The sequence below is a fragment of the Heptranchias perlo genome, chromosome 13, assembly GCF_035084215.1.
Source record: "Heptranchias perlo isolate sHepPer1 chromosome 13, sHepPer1.hap1, whole genome shotgun sequence".
Lineage (NCBI taxonomy): Eukaryota > Metazoa > Chordata > Chondrichthyes > Hexanchiformes > Hexanchidae > Heptranchias > Heptranchias perlo.
The window spans coordinates 3,176,079-3,195,514 of NC_090337.1; the positions used below are offsets into that span (position 1 = coordinate 3,176,079).

At 46.2% G+C, this 19,436-nt stretch overlaps 1 protein-coding gene across 2 annotated transcripts in view; it reads right to left on the reverse strand.

Annotated features, from left to right (window-relative positions):
• Positions 1-19,436, reverse strand: part of ccdc50a (coiled-coil domain containing 50a) — a 108,418-nt gene that overhangs the window by 30,992 nt on the left and 57,990 nt on the right. Inside the window, exons 3-7 of one of the 2 annotated variants that reach the window (XM_067994848.1) lie at positions 17,399-17,528; positions 15,511-15,601; positions 7,726-7,831; positions 5,497-6,090; positions 1,876-2,000 (exon numbers count right to left, since the gene is read on the reverse strand). In XM_067994848.1, coding sequence (XP_067850949.1) covers positions 1,876-2,000; positions 5,497-6,090; positions 7,726-7,831; positions 15,511-15,601; positions 17,399-17,528 — 1,046 coding nt within the window. The remainder of the gene's footprint in view (positions 1-1,875; positions 2,001-5,496; positions 6,091-7,725; positions 7,832-15,510; positions 15,602-17,398; positions 17,529-19,436) is intronic. The other variant, XM_067994849.1, reaches the window with a different exon arrangement.

The following is a 19,436-nucleotide window of genomic DNA, read 5'->3' on the forward strand; positions in this document are numbered from 1 at the left end:
AAATGACAGGAGTATGTTGGGGCTCGTGATGTTACAAATACCAGCACAAAGCCACATGGAGCCGGCACACCAGAGTTACACTGCCAGCTCCCTCGTCACTCTCTGCCGGGGAAAAACGGGGCACTGGACACGCCCTCAAAGAATGCCATACCAAGCCCTGTTAACCTGCTCCCGAAAGCCAGTTACATGTCAATGATAGGAAACCAACTGTCACATTCAGTTCTCGTCTTGGCCCAGTGTTAAACTCTCACCTCTGAGTCGGCAGTTACAGATTCAATTCTGGTCACTTCCGACCAACACTTATCCCTCAACCAACAGCAAGAAAACAGATTAACTGATAATTTATCTCATTGCTGTTCGCGGGATCTTGCTGATTGCTAATTGGCTGCCACATTTACCTGCACAACAGTAACTACACTTCAAATAAAGAGTTCAAATCTCAGCAAGGCAGGTTATGAAATTGAATTCAATAAGTTTGGTCATTTATAGGTTGGCACCATGAAAACTGCCAGATTGCCGTTAAAACCAAACTGATTCAGTAATGTCCTCCAGGGGATTACATACATCGATGTACGTAGAATTTATAGCACAAAAACAGGCCATTCAGCCCAAATGGTCTATGCTCCAAAAGAGCCTCCACCTACTCTATTTACTTCATCTCACAGTATCACCATATCCTTCTATTCCTGTCTCCCTCATGTATTTATCTAGCTTCCCCCTAAATGCATCTATGATATTCACCTTGACGACACCTTGTGATAGCAAGTTCCACATTCTAACCACTCCCTGAAGAAGTTCCTCCTGAATTCCTTATTGGATTTATTAGTGACTATTTTATATTTATGGCCCCTAGTTCTGGTCTCCCCCACAAATGGAAACATCTTCTCTACATCTACCCTACCAAACCCTGTCATAATTTTAAAGACCTCAAATTAGGTCACCCCTCAGTCTTTGTTTATCTAGAGAAAAGAGCTCCAGCAGGAAGGGACCCTGGCACTTCTAACCCCTCCAGCCTTCATGCAACTCCAGTCCCAGACTATGTGGTTGACTCTTAATGCCTTCAGGGCATTTAGGGGTGGGCAATAAATACTGCCTTGCCTCTTGAGGTTTAGCCTTGTCTGATAATGTCATTCACCTTGTTATTTAAATGTAGAGTTTGGAGAGGAGCAGCAGCTTCAGTTGCCTCCTTTGAATTGATCCATAAAGATGGTGCTGGGTTACCCCAGTGTCATCAACGGAGAAATAAATCTGCACATGCCCTTTTTAAGAAGGCACAACTAATAAAAGAATTGAAACAAAGTCCGATTTCAAAAGAACCAAAAGGAAACTCAAAACTAAATCACAATGTTATTACGTGTGTCTATTAGACTTGCATTTATATTGCACCTTTCATGACCTCAGGACGTCCCAAAGCATATTTACAGCCAATTAAGTGCTTTTGAAGTGTAGTCACTGTTGTAATGTAGGGAAACGCGACAGCCAATTTGCACACAGACAGCAATGAGATAAATGACCAGATCATCTGTTCAAGTGACGTTGGTTGAGGGATAAATATTGGCCATTATACCGGGGAGAACTTCCCTGCTCTTCTTTGAATAATGCCATGGGATCTTTTACAACCACCTGAGGGGGCAGACGGGGCCTTGGTTTAACATCTCATCTGATAGTACTGCAATAGGAACATCGGCCGAGATTATGAGCTCAAGTCCCTGGAGTGGGACTTGAGAGGTGAAAGTGCTACCCACTGAGCCAAGACTGACATTGTTGCTTTGCCTACGTAAAGAGCTACAGTTCAAGGTTATGCAAAGACCTTTGTGACTTTAATGTGAGCAGGCATTATATGAACAACAGCAACAGGCAGATTTCTCTTCTCACCATGATCTCTTCCTCTTGAAGTTTCCGTGCCAGTTCAGCATCTTGCCACTCCAGATCTTTGGCACTCATCTTTGAGATCCCATGCATAGCTTCCTTCACTCCATATTCCAGTCTTGGCTTCTGCCCTGTTGGAGGCAGTTAAACTTGCCAATGAGCAGATCATAAAAAAAAAACAGAACGGGCCCAGTTCCCCTCCCCACGCAACAATTTTCAACGATTTAATCATCCACCCTACAGGAGTTGCATCAGTCACTTCAACCAATACATTCCTCGTTGCACATAAACACGAGCCACACACAGTGCCCCTTTGTTTTACACAACTAGCTCAGGTGTGTATCATTCTGTAACACTCTGGGCTTCTTGGTGCTTTAGGACCCAGCAGGAGACAGATTCCACTGCACCAGCTGTAACGAGCAAATTTGCAGTCTCTAGAACCATAGAAATTTACAGCACAGGAGGAGGCCATTCGGCCCATTGTATCCATGCCAGCTCTTTGCTAGACCAATCTAAAGCTAATGCCACCGCCCTGCTCTCTCCCCATAGCCCTGCATCTTCCTCTGCTTCAAACATTTATCCAATTTTCCCTTAAAAGATGCAATGGGGTCTCTGCCTCATCCACTCCCTGTGGCAAAGCAGTCCACACTCCAAGTTAAAAATAATTTCCTAACCCCTCTGCTCACAGTGATAATTTTAGATTCACAACCCTTCATCACTGAATCCCCAACCCGAGGAAATATCAAAACTTTTTACTGTTATTAAAAACAAAATTAAATCTCCTCCTAGCCTTCTCTCTCCAGTGCAAATAAACCCAGTATCTTGAGTCCCATCGTGACTGCAGTCATTGGCAAATAATGACATAACTTTCACTTATGGTTATGGATCTTCCCCCAGTGGCTGGGGAAAGGAGGGGTTCTTGTTAGTGTTTAGCACACCCGCACCAAGAGATGATGCCTGGAACCAGGGCTTCACATTTGCCACCGGTGGCACAGCCATCATCAGTGGTGCACGCAAAACCATTTCTCAAGATAGTCAACGGTTGGAGGTTTAATCTCTCCCTTGTGTAGGTAGTGTGATCATCTGTCTGGATTGGTGTCCAGCTGCTCTGTAATTTTGATAAACAAAACACATAGTGGAACAGTGGCTTAGACCCTGCCTTTCACCTCCGGGACCTGACGGGATGAAAATGTCCTCAGGCTGTTGGCTGCAAGGGTCCTGTGTGACATGATCTTGGGATAGATTAAGCCAGCGCCTTGCGGACAGGGACCTCCAGAACACAACTGCCCCTAATTTGGCACTAATTGGAAATGTCACTTATACAGACCACAGGATGATTGGTGTGGGAAATGGAGAAATAATGCCACACTGGTGCAACTGCTGTACCTGCCCCGGGAGTGTTTGATGGGACAGTGTAGAGGGAGCTTTACTCTGTATCTAACCCATGCTGTACCTGCCCTGGGAGTGTTTGATGGGACAGTGTAGAGGGAGCTTTACTCTGTATCTAACCCATGCTGTACCTGCCCTGGGAGTGTTTGATGGGACAGTGTAGAGGGAGCTTTACTCTGTATCTAACCCATGCTGTACCTGCCCTGGGAGTGTTTGATGGGACAGTGTAGAGGGAGCTTTACTCTGTATCTAACCCGTGCTGTACCTGCCCTGGGAGTGTTTGATGGTGATACCAGAACCTGTAAAACGTTCAGTACCTGAGCAGACATCCCTCATATGAATAAACACAAAACATTTTTAATAAAAAGAGAAAAGATTAATTGCTGCTTTTAAAAAACAATTAAGTGGGCCTATTTTCTATCGAAGATTTTGGTCCCACTTCTTTACGCTGTGTTTATGTCACAGTCCAGCCCATGGGAAGACAGGTCTGGGAAAACAGCACACGAGCCCCTGGAGAGATAGCGCATTCTCAGAGGAGGAGGAATTCTAAGGGACCTCTTGGATATAGCACTGCTGCCGACAAAGGCCAATAGCTGCCTCTGGCTGTTGTTCTCACACTGCTGACTGGAGCGTACCATTCCCCGATCCCTCCAGGGGAGCATTGTGGTCTGACAATGCCACCCCAGAGTGTTAGATATTGCCTGCAGGGTCACTTTAAAAACACGAACGAGTCTGACTTATGAGTTATGCAATTTTGCACGAGAGCAATTGCTGCGATGCTGCCACAGCATAGACAGGTTGAACTCTTCGCTCAAATAAAACGAGCAAAAGGATCCATTTGCTGCCACTGGAGGTCTCCAGTGAGCTTCAGAAAACTCACCTTCAGGACGAGACCAGCAACTTGAGTGTTGCAATACACTTAATTCATCACTGAAGTGCTGCTCGCAAAGGTTAATCACAAGTGATGTACATCTATATACTTATAAGTAGACAAACCGTCGGTCAGACCTCGGACGTCCTGAGCTTGATCTCCAGTGTCTTTAGTTCAAGCTGCCCACATTCCACCAGGTACCCTAACTATTATACTCACTAGTAAACAATGTCACCTGTCAGGCCTCTGCCTTCCTGACTGTTTCAGTACCAAAGTAAAGCTGCACCTGGGCCCCATCCTTACCTGTAATTTTCAAGGCTGTGTTCCTTACTGTCCAATTGAACACAGCCCTCTTCTAACTGGTAATGTTCAAGAAGGTGTCTCCTATCTGTACAGTGTCAGCATGTAGATTAGGCTACTTGACCGTCTGCATGTACCGAGTCTGGTTAATTTAACATACCTACAATTTCTGTGTCAGCCATATTCTGCTTATGTGTCTGAAACCTACACCAACTATGGCAGACTTACTACCCAACCATAACACGGTAGGGTCTGATTTATACAGCTTCTCTTCTCGTCAGATGCAAGGCAACCACAAGAAAGATACTCAGATCTTGTTAGATACTGCTGCAATAACATGCACGCTCTTACAGTAACTCAAAGCTACCCTGCTTTCCCAGGGCCTAATCCAGTTTGCATTGAAGTAACTTGCACCAACTTGAAGTGCAGCGAAAAAGAGATCAATTGGACATAATCAACACCACTGTGGTTAACTGATCCATATAAACATACTCTCAGTTTCTCCACCATTCACTCATTAAGACCAGCCCTTTCCCTCAAGTAGCTCACTGGGAGCCAGTTTCAATGTTGAGACTGCATCGGACAAGATTACTGATGTGGGTTTATAACCACCAGGTCAGTCAGTGTTCTCTCTATTCACCCCCGCCTCTCCTGCGAGCACACCACTAAACATCACACCTCAGTAATCCTGAAGCACATATGCCAGGGGGGCTGAAAACACTCACCCAGTTCTGCTACTTCAGGAGTTTGCAACACGATGGCAACCAACTTCCCTCTGCTACTCTGCCCACTTACTGGATTTCCAGCCAAACAACAGCTTTTTCACACCAATTTTCACACCTACAGGTCCCAGAGACCAACCTTAATAAAGCATTAGCCACAGTTTTACTGAAAGCGTCATGCATGCCAACAGGCAGGCTGTCCAACCACAGGCTGGACTTCTAGGAAGTCACCGTCCTTTATTAAAGTTGTCCTCTCCGTTCATTTTGGAAAACAAGACTGGAGGCACCAGAGGAAATTCACGTATTCTGAACAGAAATTTAAACAAAAAAAACTGAAGTCGCTACCTTGTTCTCCACAGTGGCTTCCCCCGTCCCGCAGGTCAGGTGACTGTGAACGTGCTGCTCGTCGCCGTTCCTTCCTCGTCATGCTGCTGTCTTCTCCGTGTTCGTGCTCTCGCTTTCTTTCTCGGAGTTCCTCGGGATCAAGGGCACAAGCCCCAAGGGTCTCGGGGCTGCGGTGGGACAGCTCTCCGTCCGCCCGCTTCCGGCGGTGAGCGCCAGGCTCGAATGAGTTGCAGCACTCGTCCCGAACGCCAATGACCTTAGGCCGGGCGCCCTCACTATAGTAGCTGGAGGCAGCCTCGGAGCCTGAACTGAGGACAGGCGGAGGCGGTCTCCTTGGTGGCTCCTTCCTGGAAGGACGACTCCGGCAAGCGTCCAGATTATTGTCGTCCCGGTCAGTTTCTGAGCAGAACATGTCGGTGGAGCGGTGTGTTGTTGATTCAGTGGCACAGTTATCGACTCGAGATTTTGAGCTCGGTTCTGCTGCAGCTCCCTTCAGCTGATTCTCCTGTTTGTACCTTAAATCTCTATTTTTATGGGAGCCATTTTCAAGTCTGCTGTTTCTATCGTGTTTGTGCACCCTGCTTTTCACATGGTCTGAGTCGAACGTGGACATAACAGGAGACGAAAACCGGTTAGTGAATGTTAGGCACAAAAAAAAACCGCAAGGGTGAAACATTGACAGCAGAGCACCTGAATGTTAAAACACAAACCTACAGGGAATGCTGACAGAAAGCCATGCGGGTAAATGACAGGATTCCCATTAAAAGGGCCCTTTTTTCATTTCACTCCCAATCACCCACAGCTTGGTGCTAATTCCGGGAACGTATGGGTCACACGCAGCAATGCACTGGCAGCTGGGTGGATTAAGCTCCGCATTAGACATGGAAGTGTACAGAATGAACAAAGCAGCACGCAGGCTTGGCCAATAACAGCCTCCTCCACACCAAAGCTCTGGTCGCTATTAGTAGACAGTCAAGTCAGATGGAGCAGACTAACTGGACCAGCCGACAGACTCCAATCCCCAGTGGTGGTCGGGGCCTACAGCACTATTTAAATATTTCAGGAGTGGATTCTTGAAAGGACAGCATTTGAGGGCAATCCAACCACACAATTAGTGATTGGACATGAATCAAAATATTAAATCAGGAACAAGTGGAAGGAGACTTTCCAGCTTTCCAGCAGGGGTCACTGGATGCTGACCAGGAGTGAGAATCCAGGGTTGATTTCCCACTCTTCAGCCCTCGGGTCAATTGTAGTGCCCGAGCTAGTGTCAGCTAACTCAGCCCCGAGTGAGAATCAAATCAAGGAACCTTCCTGCTCTACCTGACCCTGGGCGGTGCTTTTACCAACTGGAGTTGGGGGAGGGAGGGGGGAGCTAGATTAACAATTGGCTAACTGTCTCAGGTTTACTAGCGTGACGATTCACTGTTGAGAGAGGGAACAGCTAAGATTGGGTGTGGGACTGGAGCTCCAAATAACACGGCTTTAACAGAAACAAAACATGAAGTAAAATTCAACACAGCGGAAAAGGAAAGGCACAAGCAGGATAGAAACGACAAATCAGGAAGAGCACCAGTTGGTCAATGTAGCTGATTGGACAGAAAGATTGCGGTATCAAGCCTGTTAGTATCAAGTTTCCGGAAGCTTCCAATCATCATGATCTTCAGAAAATTCAACATGCAATTCGTGTTGATCTGAGCAGCCATAATTTTCTCAGAACTGCAATTACTCGACAATCTCCACAGTAGACTCATCACCACTCTCATTCACTGACACAAACCACCAACACCAACACCAGCACCAGCACCAGACCAACAGTGTCAAAGGCCCACCACCAGTGAGTGCACTCAGAGCTTCCAGCCATTCACCTGCAGTGCAATCACCACATACCTTATTAAACAGGCTCACCACCAAGAAGTCACCCTGAGACGTTGTGCCTTATGAACTAATCCAGCTCACACTTTCCTCCTCGTTCCCTTCTGCAGCTACTTGTAAATAGGCATTTCCATCTCAGAAAGCAAACCAAAATCTTGGATTACCACAGTGGATCCTGCCGCTGAATCCACGGGAAACTGCAGTCGACAACTCCAATTCAGCAGGTTGAAGATGTTCCAGTTGGATCAATTAACAAGAAGCACGTGATTCCCTTTAACTTAGTGTTTCACACACCGTAGCAATGCCTGCCATTCCTTATTTTATCAACCACCAGAATTTGTTTTGAAGCATTACCTCCATTTTCTTCGAAGACAGCATCATATGGTTCACGATCTATTCCCTCCTGTTGGTGCTTCCGTCTTAGCTTCTCTTCCTTCTCTTGGAGTTTACGAGCAATGGCCTGCGTGAAAAAATTTAGAGACACTTGAAACCGTATTCAATGAAGGAAAGGTAACATTGTACAAAACAGAAGACGTAAAGTTCACGCCTCCAAATCCCTCCCCCCCCCCCCCAAATCCGCACTGAGTTGGTATCTCAGCTAACTTGGCAGTTGGAACACAATTGGTCTCCACACCTGGGCTAGTAGCCCACCCTTGATCACTACCCAGCGACCTGTGCTGAACAGTGTGTACACGTGCATGTGGGTGAAGACAGGAGCGGACTCCCCTGACCCTGCCCGTCAAGGGTTAAATACGAATACTACCCACTTGGACAAAGAAGCAGAAAGGTGCCCAGCCTAAAAGGAACAGTACCTCAGCAAAGGATCTTGGTGCATTAAAGCAGTGTGGTATGGAGCTGAGATAGACAGCAGGAAAGAGAGGAGAAAAGAAAGAAAACTTGGGCTAGAACAAGGTCAGGCTCGGCTGTGAGATTTCCCATGGTTGAACAACCTGACACTCACTGTCCTGACTCTCATGAAAAACGTCCCCTGGAGTGAGACGCTGGAAGGTGAGTGGCAGCTTGTAGATCCATATATTCAGCACAAAGTAGTGTCTTCAGGAGGGAGGGGAGAATATAGAAGTGATAGAAGTCTACAAGATCAGTATAAACTACCTGCCTGCTGCGGCTGAAGCTTCACTGAAGGCTAGATCAAGGCTCCGCAGCAACTCCCTGTTGAACTATCCTCCGCCATTTGGACCACGTACAGACTTAATACAGACGCAGCAAAATCACTTTACAAAACTCCTCAAACAAATCACTTGAAACGTAACGTTAAATTACAAAACTGTAATTATTTCTTTGACGCCCTGCCAGGCAGGCTGTCTGTATCTTTTCTTTCAACATTTGTAGTACAGTGAATAGAAACCCATCATTTGCAATGTTCTCGTCACGTGTTGCTAGGTAACTGAGCATTAAAGTAATAACCGGGTATTTACACAGTGTGTTGGGAAGTAAATGTTTGGACATTTTTTTATTAAGAGAAAGGAATGCTGGCAGAGGGGTGAACAGAAGGTGTACGGAGGAGGGCTTCTCCAGATATTTATATTTCACAGGCTGCATACTGCAGTGTTTCACTGCTCTTGCTCGAAGCAGCATTCAACGTTAAAATACAAACAGAAAACGTCAGCAACATTTGGCATGTGCCTCCTGCCTTCTAACCACTTGTAGCAGCTCTAGCACTCCAAGGGCTAACTGAGCAGCTGAGCCATGTGGAACAGGACCATTCCTGGTTAGATCGCCATGGTGTGCTGCAGTTATTGCAGGAGAGCCACAGTGCGCTGGGTTATGGAGCGGAGGGAGGGAAGGAGCGGGCAACGAACAGTCCCACTCCTGATCACGACACAGTGATCCCGGCCAGAAAGTGGGCGCGCACATGTACGCTGCAATGGGGATGGGACCTTGCTCAGCTGCGATGCTCCCACGGTCAAATAGCTTACCACCACTCATTGCCAAGCCTCACCCATGAAGAGTGGCTACTTGGATGGTGCTGGACAGCATCTGACACCCGTGGAACTGTACCCCAACAGGGTATCAACCTCTGCTGGAGGGGAGGGGAGGGGAGAGGAGAGTTAAACCGATGAGGAAATAAATTAAAAAAACAAAACTGATGCCATGGTTCAGCCAATTTTGACATTTTACAGCACATGGTTAACCTTCTCAACTCATCCATCGTGGAGATCAATCGCAGGGATGTGCTACACGGGCAACAAACTCAGTTTGCTATTCCCTCTGCAACTCAGTCAGTCACAGAACCAGATCTTGGGACAAACAGCAGTGGTTAACATCACATTACCCACTACTGTGCCTCAACAAGATGCTTCAACCCAAACTCCACACGGCACCATAACTGAATGATGCTTCTCTCAAATGTCCAAAATCTACAAGCAGACAGGCTCTGATCCCATTTATTCAAGTGAGGTACCATTGCACTGTTCCCTATACCACGTATTCCTTCAAGTCAGATCGACTTAGTTCACGCCATGAATGATCTGCTTCAACTAACAGTCCTGGGCCAGGAAGGGAGAGTTCCAGCCATCTTCTCTTAAATTACTGGTTAGGTTGCTTCAAAGGAGGCAATTCAGGAATAAGTAAAAGAAGTTCTGCCTGACTTCCTTAAAGCAAATGGGTAAAAGACGAGGAATAAGCTACCACTAAAGTCAACAATGTGAATGAGTTCAAGAGACAATTAGATGTGTTTCTGGAGAGAGCGCAGGTACCACCTGGGAACAATTAGGATCTGAGAGAACTCCTCTGCTCTTCAAATAGTGCCATGGGATCTTTTACACCTTCCTGAGAGGGCATATGGGACCTCGGTTTAATGTCTCATCTGAAAGATGGCACCTCTGACAGTGCAGCACTCCCTCAGTACTGCACTGGGAGTGTCAGCCTGGATTATGGGGCTCAAGTCTCAGGAGTGGGACCTGGATCCACAATCTTCTGAATCAGAGGCGAGAGTGCTACCAACTGAGCCACGGCTGACACCATTAAGCACCTGAGTGTATGTCCTCAAGTTGATCTCCTGTCAGTAAATCCAAGGCCATGTTGCATGACGGAGATCCTTAGTGGGCAGCAAACAAGGCGAAGGGCTGAGGCCCACAGTACAGGACAACAGCGGGACCGAAGAGGAGAAAAAGGCAACAAGATAAATCGGGACTGAATGATTGACTGAAGCCAAACTTCGGTTTTGAAACACTAGATTGCAGAAAGGAGTGAATAGTTCCCCATTGTTGAAGCCCTGGGAAAGAATGAGTTACAGCACGAGACAGATTCACAGCATCACCACCAAACGGCATCACTAAACCATGAAAATAATCATATCCACTCCAGCAACCTCCCCCGAAAATCATCTTGCTCAACTCCCCAACTTACCCCTCTTCCAGTTCCGACCTGATGCTGCGCCTGGGGATCAAACTGTGCTGCATGCTGTGGCTGGAAATTCCTCATCTTGCAACAGTTTTGAGAGATCGTGAGTTCCTGCCCAGGAGCAGCATCATCAGCTAGGAGCCAGGACTGGCGGTGATGAGCATGTCAGCAAAGAATGGCTCCGTAAACTGGGGAAAGGGAGGGGGCTTGGAAAGAGTTGTAGGATGAACTGGAGAGGGCAGACAAGAATGCCAAAATTAGGGAGGAAGGGGGAGAAGAGTGGCTCTTTGAACTTGAAAGGGAGGGGATAATTAATAAACTACTTACAAACAATTCAACAATCAGTCATGGTCAACAGAGATACCCAATGTCAATAGATTTTCCACAAGACTCCCTGCAGTGTGAGCCACATTCCTGCAATTTTTCCAGTGGCCCTGGTGGAGTCTTAACTTCAACACAATAGGGATGTAGGGGAGGAAGAACACGTAGGATGGCATACCTGGAGTCAGCAAGAACAAAAGGGCAGCATTCAAGGGAACACCGAATTAGCATCAGTAAAAATGGAGAAAGGCAAGGAAGATTGCAAGAGAGAAAGAGAAAAACTGGGAGACCAGAGCTGGGGAAATTCACCAGCCTGTCCGGGCGTGCAAGATGATGGAAGAACCTCCCTAGATTTCAGAGCAGATTCAGGTCTTTGGTTTTATAGTTAAGAGCTGTTGAGAGGGGAAAATGTTTGGAATGAAAGAGGAAACAAAGCATCTTACAGGCAGCTTCCAACAATGGAGATGGTGTGGGAGCTTCACGTGAAGCAAGGGAATCGAGCTAGAACAAGAGTATCAATAGATGTAAAAAGACCAAGGGTAAAGCCATCACAGGTAGGAGTCCCAAGAGACAAAGATATTCCATCTTAAGAATTGAAGGAAACTAGATTTTCATTGTCCTACTGAATGACATTGAGAAGATCAAGATGTAGTCATTGCAATGAGTCGGGACGAGAAGTTGTGAACTGTCAGAGCCTATGATATGAGCAGAGTGCAATCAGCAGCAAGAGCGGATAGAATTGGATGATAAATGGATGACATAGTTGTTAAGAAGGGAGAGAGAACAGTGCCCAGGAGATCACAAGAATTAACGGAATGAGAGAGGAAGAAGATTAGGGGAACGTGCAGGTGGTGTTGTTCCCATGTGCCTGCTGCTCTTGTCCTTCTAGGTGGTAGAGGTTGCAGGTTTGGGAGGTGCTGTCGAAGAAGTCTTGGCGAGTTGCTGTAGTGCATCCTGTGGATGGTACACACTGCACCCACTGTGCGCCAGTGGTGAAGGGAGTGAATGTTTAGGGTGGTGGATGGGGTACCAATCAAGCGGGCTGCTTTGTTCAGCCAAGTTGATGATGGGATGGAGTGACAACTTTAGGTGTTTGCAGTAGAAAACATGGGGGATTCAATTCACTGGTTCTGATCATAAAACATTTAACTCTCTTCATAGATGGCAGAAATAAAATTATTTCCTGATGGCTTGGTTGTTAAATGCATTGTCTAGTAAATAACTGAGCAATGGTAGTGGTTGTTGGAGGCCAATCATCTCAGCTCCAGGACATTCCTCAGGGCAGTGTCCTAGGCCCAACCATCTTCGGCTGCTTCATCAATGACCTTCCTTCCATCATAAGGTCAGAAATGGGGATGTTCTCTGACAATTGCACAGTGTTCAGTTCCATTCGCAACCCCTCAGATAATGAAGCAATCCGTGTCCGCATGCAGCAAGACCTGGACAACATCCAGACTTGGGCTGATAAGTGGCAAGTAACAATTGCGCCAGACAAGTGCCAGGCAATAACCATCTCCAAGAGAGAGTCTAACCACCTCCCATTGACATTCAACGGCATTACCATCGCCGAATCCCCTATCATCAACATCCTGGGGATCACCATTGACCAGAAACTTAACTGGACCAGCCACATAAATACCGTGGCTACATGAGTAGGTCAGAGGCTGGGTATTCTGTGGCGAGTGACTCACCTCCTGACTCTCCAAAGCCTTTCCACCATCTACAAGGCACAAGTCAGGAGTGTGATGGAACACTCTCCACTTGCCTGGATGAATGCAGCTCCAACAACACTCAAGGAGCTTGACACCATCCAGGACAAGGCAGCTCGCTTGATTGGCACCCCATCCACCACCCTAAACATTCACTCCCTTCACCACTGGCACACAGTGGGTACAGTGTGTACCATCCACAGGATGCACTACAGCAACTCGCCAATGCTTCTTCGACAGCACCTCCCAAACCCGCGACCTCTACCACCTAGAAGGACAAGAGCAGCAGGCACATGGGAACAACACATTCCTCTCCAAGTCACACACCATCCCGACTTGGAAATATATTGCCTTTCCTTCATCGTCTCTGGGTCAAAATCCTGGAACTCCCTACCTAACAGCGCTGGAGAACCTTCATTACACGGACTGCAGCGGTTCAAGGCGGCGGCTCACCACCACCTTCTCAAGGGCAATTAGGGATAGGCAATAAATGCCGGCCTTGCCAGCGACGCCCACATCCCATGAACGAATTTTAAAAAAAGCACAAACCAGGATCATCTCAGGTTAATCCAAGGTCCATGTTGAATTAGCTGATCTTAAGTGGCGTGGCTGTTGGTCTAACTGATCACAGCTCCCTGGGCTAGCGGCAGGAAAACCAGAGTGGTTACGTGTTGCCGGTTGCTAACCAATAATTCTTGCTAAAAGTGCAAGTGGACACTGGGTAAGAAACAAGATCAAGCTCAGTTGTGATGCCCACCACAGCTGAAATTGCCCAGTAACACATACTATCCAGGCTTTAAACTCGGGCGAGGTACTGGAGGGCTTAATATACAGAAATACACGGAAGTTACAATATTCGTCTCAAGCAGTTAGTGTTGGCGTTTACTCTCCATGGTCCTAACCATGTTTACCCGCCCTGTTCTGGGACTAATCCCAGGAGAGGAATTTGAGGTGGGGGGCGGGGGGGGGGGGGGGGGGGGGAAGAGAGAAAAGAGAGTAGCAAAGCCAATTAGAGTGAGCGAAGGAGCTAATCTAAGGGAGAGTCTGGCTGAGTGCAATATTAATTGTGGCTGTGTGCACATGCCAATTACTGGAAGTGCAATCATTTATACCCTGCACACTGCAGCAGTTTACAGCATGCAATATAAAATATGGGAATGCTTGACTTATAAACAGCAGAAGATGAAATGGATTTGATCCCATGAATCACCTCCTCAATCATACTAAATGTCTGCTTCTCTAAATTCATCCGTCATTTACAATCGCACACATATTCAATCATGGGGTGGCATTCCAATCTAGGGCTGAAAACTGGGTCAATATTTAGCTTCATGAATGAAATGCAAAGGAAAGTACTATGTTTAAGAGACTTTAGCAGGCAGACTTAGTCTGAATTTTAAATAGCTTCCAGTTGGTTCAGAAGTTCTTCATCTCCCTCGTTCAATTACATTTTATAAACGTTCAAGTCTTCATCTCCCCTCACTCTACTGCATTTTACATCTTCTAGAGCATTGCTACAGCAATCTAAAACTAATCCCACTGCCCCATTCTCTCCGCATAGCCCTGTATATTCCGTTGTTTCAAATATTTATCCAATTTTCCTTTAAAAGATGCAATGGTCTCTGCCTCAATTATTCCCTGTGGCAAATCATTCCATTCTCCAATAAGTCCGTGTAAAAAAAAAAAATTCTACTATCTTTTATCCACAGTCTCAGTTTTAAATTTTAAATTTTGAAGTGGTGAGCCCTCGTCAACGACTCCCCAATGAGAGGAAATGGACTTTCCTTACTCACTCTACCAAATCTCTTCATAATTTTAAAAACTGCTGTTAAATCTCCTCTTAGCTTTCTCTGCTCCAGTTCAAATGTTCCCAGTATCTCAAGTCTCTCCTCACTGGCATCAACCTGGTGAATCTACGCTTTATTCTCCCTATAACAGGGCGCCCGAGACTGCACACAGAACTCTAACTGTGGCCTAACATTTGTATAAATTCATCAGACTTCTTCACTCTTAGGTGTCAGCCCTGGCTCAGTGGGTCTCACTCTCGCCTCTGAGTCAGAAGGTTGTGGGTTCAAGTCCTGTTCCAGAGACTTGAGCACATAATCCAGGCTGACACTCCAGTGCCAGTACTGAGGGAGTGCTGCACTGTCGGAGGTGCCGTCTTTTGGATGAGACATTTAACTGAGGCCCCGTCTGTCCTCTCAAGTGGACGTAAAAGGGCAATTAAGGATGGATGGGCAATAAATGCCGGCCTCGCCAGCGACGCCCACATCCCATGAACGAATAATAAAAAAAAGATTTCATGGATCTCAAAGAGCAGGGGAGTTCTCCCCGGTGTTCTGGGCCAATATTTGTTCCTCAACCAACATCAATAAAACAGATTATGTGGTCAATATCACATTGCTGTTTGTGGGATCTTGCTGTGCGCAAATTGACTGCCACATTTCCTACATTACAACAGTGATACACTTCAAAAGTACTTCATTGGCTGTAAAGCACTTTGAGATGTCCTGAGGTTATGAAAGGTGCTACATAAATGCAAGTCTTTCTTTTATTTTCCTTTTTTCTTGTACTCTATGCCCCAATTTAATATCCAAAATACCGTTGGCCTGTTTTGACTTTATCTACACTTCGTCCCATTAATCTGGGTTAGATTTGAACACCGGTCCCACAGCAGGAAGACTGCTGCTCAGGTATCAGAATACCGGAGGAAAGGGAAAGTTTCTGCCACTCTACGGACTCCTACCTCATCCTTCTCCTCCTGGCGTCTCCTTTTCTCATTTTCCAGGACTAGCTCATCCTGAATCACCTGAGCCATCTGGTTGTCACGACGCTCCCTGCAATATAACAAGCACTGGAAGTGAACTGGCAAGAAAAATTGAGGCAAAACTCAGCGAACGGAGACACAATGATACTCCAGGGCAAATACCATCAGATGTACTGCAGCTTCATAAAGCAGGATGCCAGAACAAATTGGGTCTTTTAAAAGGAGAGCTGTCCTTTAAAAGGTCCTCTGTACCCACAGGGAACCCAACGAAGCATGGTTAAATAGGCTGAAACACACTTCCACATACTCCCCATGACCCTCGATGCCCAGTTGTAGGAATCCTGCATCTCTCATCCCCAGCCTTTTGATTTACTTGTCACACCATACCCCCTGCTGTCTCGAGCTTCAGGTGTGTGTGTGTGTGTGTGTGTGTGTGTGTGTGTGGTTTTTGAAAAAATGTTTGTACTTCAGTTAATTTTGTGCTGCAAAAGGAGGATATCAGCACTTTTAGGAATGGGAAAGAATAATTAAATCCAACAACACCCTTCTCTCAACACATTTAATTGCTCAACCCCATTTAATACTGTCTGCTTCTATACCCTTGCCTGGTATCTTATTCTACAACTTGATTACCCTTTGATTGACTTCTATTAACTTCATTTACAACTTGTGTCCCACGGTGTTTGAAGCTTTCAACTTCTGAGGGCAACAAATGCCGGCCTTGCCAGCGACACCCGCTTTTCAAGAACGAATATTTAAAAAATCCTTCCTGTGATTAGGTGGCCAAAACTGCACTCGACGCTGGGATGGGATCTGACCTCTTGCACAGCAACTTTTCCACTTTATTAACCCAATCTAGATCAGATACAGTCCGGGTTAAATAAAGGTTAAAGTTCCCCTGACAACACTGCCCCAACAATATGCCTGAACCCCAACCTCAAAGACGTTCTCCTCTCTCGCACCAAAATGCGCCAGTGTAACTTGTACAACTTTCCACACCAGCAGGGTTCTTGTGACTACTCTCAATTGACTAAAAATATCTCCTTTAATTATAATCTCTGTGGCCCTGAATGCTTCAGCGCATTCAGTAACTCAAAACAGGGAGCAGGGAATCTGGACCAGCCGGTTCCATGTGGTTCCGCAAATGGTTGAGCTAGGGTGGGGTTTTTACATATTTTTTAATCCCAGCCACTGCACTGCTGAAGGATGGGATTCCAACTTTGGCTTCAGAATTGAAGACGGCCATTCCAAATGGGAGTCAGGTGCCTGGATCTGGATTTCCCCAGAATGCTCAAATCTCTGCTGCAGCTATGAGCAGTGCTCTGTCGAAGCAGTTGGAGAAACTACTGTATGCACCAAAGGAGATGGTGCATTTACTTTTACATTTGTTCTCGGGATGTGGGCGATGCTGTCACGGCCACATTTACTTCTTCCTGGCCACCTCTTGAATCGTTGCAGGCGACAGTTGTAGAAAGCATCGCTGAAGTGCTTCGTATTCCTAAGTTCCACCTTAAGTAAGGGTCTGCCAAGGTTTCGTACAGTTCTGCCATTTCCCCCCAATAATTAACGCTGGAGTATGAAGAACATTCAGCGCCAATCCAAGAGGGAGTTGAGCGGGAAAGAGGAGGAGAGAAGGAGGGTGGTGATTGTGAAGGCAGGGAAGGTTTCTCAAAACTATGAAACTCACTACCTCCCTCAGCAATCTTTCTCCTACAATCTACAGACTTTTAAAATCCAAACTTGGTGTCAACTAACCACTACTTTTTGGTTTATCTTGTCCTTTCTCCCAATTTTTTCCAACCTTGGCAGTTCCTGCCTTAGCCCTTCACTTGGATTTTACAATTTATAAAAACATGCCAGTGCTTACATCTCTCGCTGGTGTTTCTGAAGGCGGACCTGAGCTTTCTTATTCTCCTCCTCTTGCAGCTTCTTGGCCACTTGCAGGTCATTCTGAACCAAACGGTTTCTTTGTACATTGGACGCCAAGTGATGCTCGACTAGAAGAGAGTAGCACAAAGTAAGTCTTCCTTGCACGGTGTTCTAATGTATCGAGCACGTGTACAACGGAGTATTTTGGACGAGCGTGAATTTAAAAATAAACTCTATTCAATTTCAGAACCTCACAACCAAGTGTCAGCCTTGGCTCAGTGGGTAGCACTCTCCCCTCTGAGTCAGAAGGTCTTGGGTTCAAGGCCCACTCCAGGGACTTGAGCCCATAATGCAGGCTGACACTCCCACTGCAGTACTGAGGGAGTGCTGCACTGTCGGAGGTACCATCTTCTGGATGAGTTATTAAAATGAGGCCCCGTCTGCCCCCTCAGGTGAATGTAAATAATCTCAAAGTTCTCTCTCTCGTTTCATGGCACTATTCGAAAAGGAGCAGTTCTTCTGATGTCCTGGCTAACACTCATCCCTCAATCAACATGACCAAGATTATCTGATTATTTATCGCATTGCTATTTGCGAGATCTTGCAGTGCGTGTGCTGGCTGCCACATTTCCTGACATTACAACAGTGATTACACTTCAAAAACGGTACTTCATTGGCTCTGAAGCACTTTAGGACATTCCGAGGTCATGAGAAAAAGGAAAGGAAGAACTTGAATTTCCAAAGTACTTTTACAATCTCAGGATGTCCCAAAGCGCTTTGCACCCAATGAAGTATTTTTTGACATGTAGTCACTGTTGTTATGCAGGCAAAGGCGGCAGACAATTTATACACAGCAAGTCCTCGCTAACAGCAATGAGATTAAATGACCAGATAATCTGTTTTAGTCATGTTGGTCCATAAATAAATACTGGTCAGGTCACCGGGAGAACTCCCTGCTCTTTGAATAATTGCATCTTTTTCTTCCACCTCAATAGGCAGTCAGGGCCTCAGTTTAACGTCTCAGCCAAAAGACTGCACCTCCGAGAGTGCAGCACTGGAGTGGCGGCATAGGCTACGTGCTTAAGTATCTGGAGTGCAGTTTGAACCCACGATCTTCTGATTCAGACGAGCATGCCAGCGATAGCACAAATGTTCACTGCAAGCCTTCACATGAAAAACTTCCCAACATTTAGCTTCGATAAGTTTGTGGCAGTGACCCTTGCCCATTTGTCAGAGTGTGTGTTGAAGTAGTGCTCTGGATTTATCTTTACTGAACTATATATCTCTCTACAAGTTTCCCTCTCAGTCACTTCCTTTCATCATTGAAGAGCCAGGTTTCTTCATAATTAACGGGTACGGTAGTGTAGTGGCTATCTTACTCGACTTGTCATCCAGAGGCCTGGACGCACAATCCAGAGAACGTGATCGCAATCCCACCACGGCAGTTTGAGAATTTGAATTTAGTTTTTAAAAAAAAATCAGTAAAACTGACCACGAAGCTGTTGGATTGTCGTAAAAAACCCAAGGCACTGTCATTGTCACTGCCCCATCAAACACTCCCAGGGCAGGTACAGCACGGGTTAGGTACAGAGTAAAGCCTTTCAAATGTGTCTGAGTCAACGTCAAAAGATTGCCCCATGATGCAAAAACGTGGCATTTTTCCAATTCCCACAGCACCCATCCAATGGCCCCATGGACTATCAATCAGTGCTAAATGAGGGGAAATTCTGTTGTGTGGGCCCATTAGCAACTGACTTTGAAATTGACTAAACACATTTCATACAAGCAGCAGGCAGTAGATCTGAATCCGGGTGTTTTATCTACTGCGCCAATCAGTCCCTGAATATGCAAATGTAAACCAGCACTGTGCAGTCTCTCTGGCATGAACTTAGAAAGCAAAACCTTCACACACTGGGGTTAAATGGCTGACCTCTCCCTTACAGCGATGACATTATTTACAGAGCGCTCGGGGAAATGTGTGGTGGCTCTCCTTGTTACCCACAATTCCTTCCACGAGTGACACCAGAAGCCCTGGC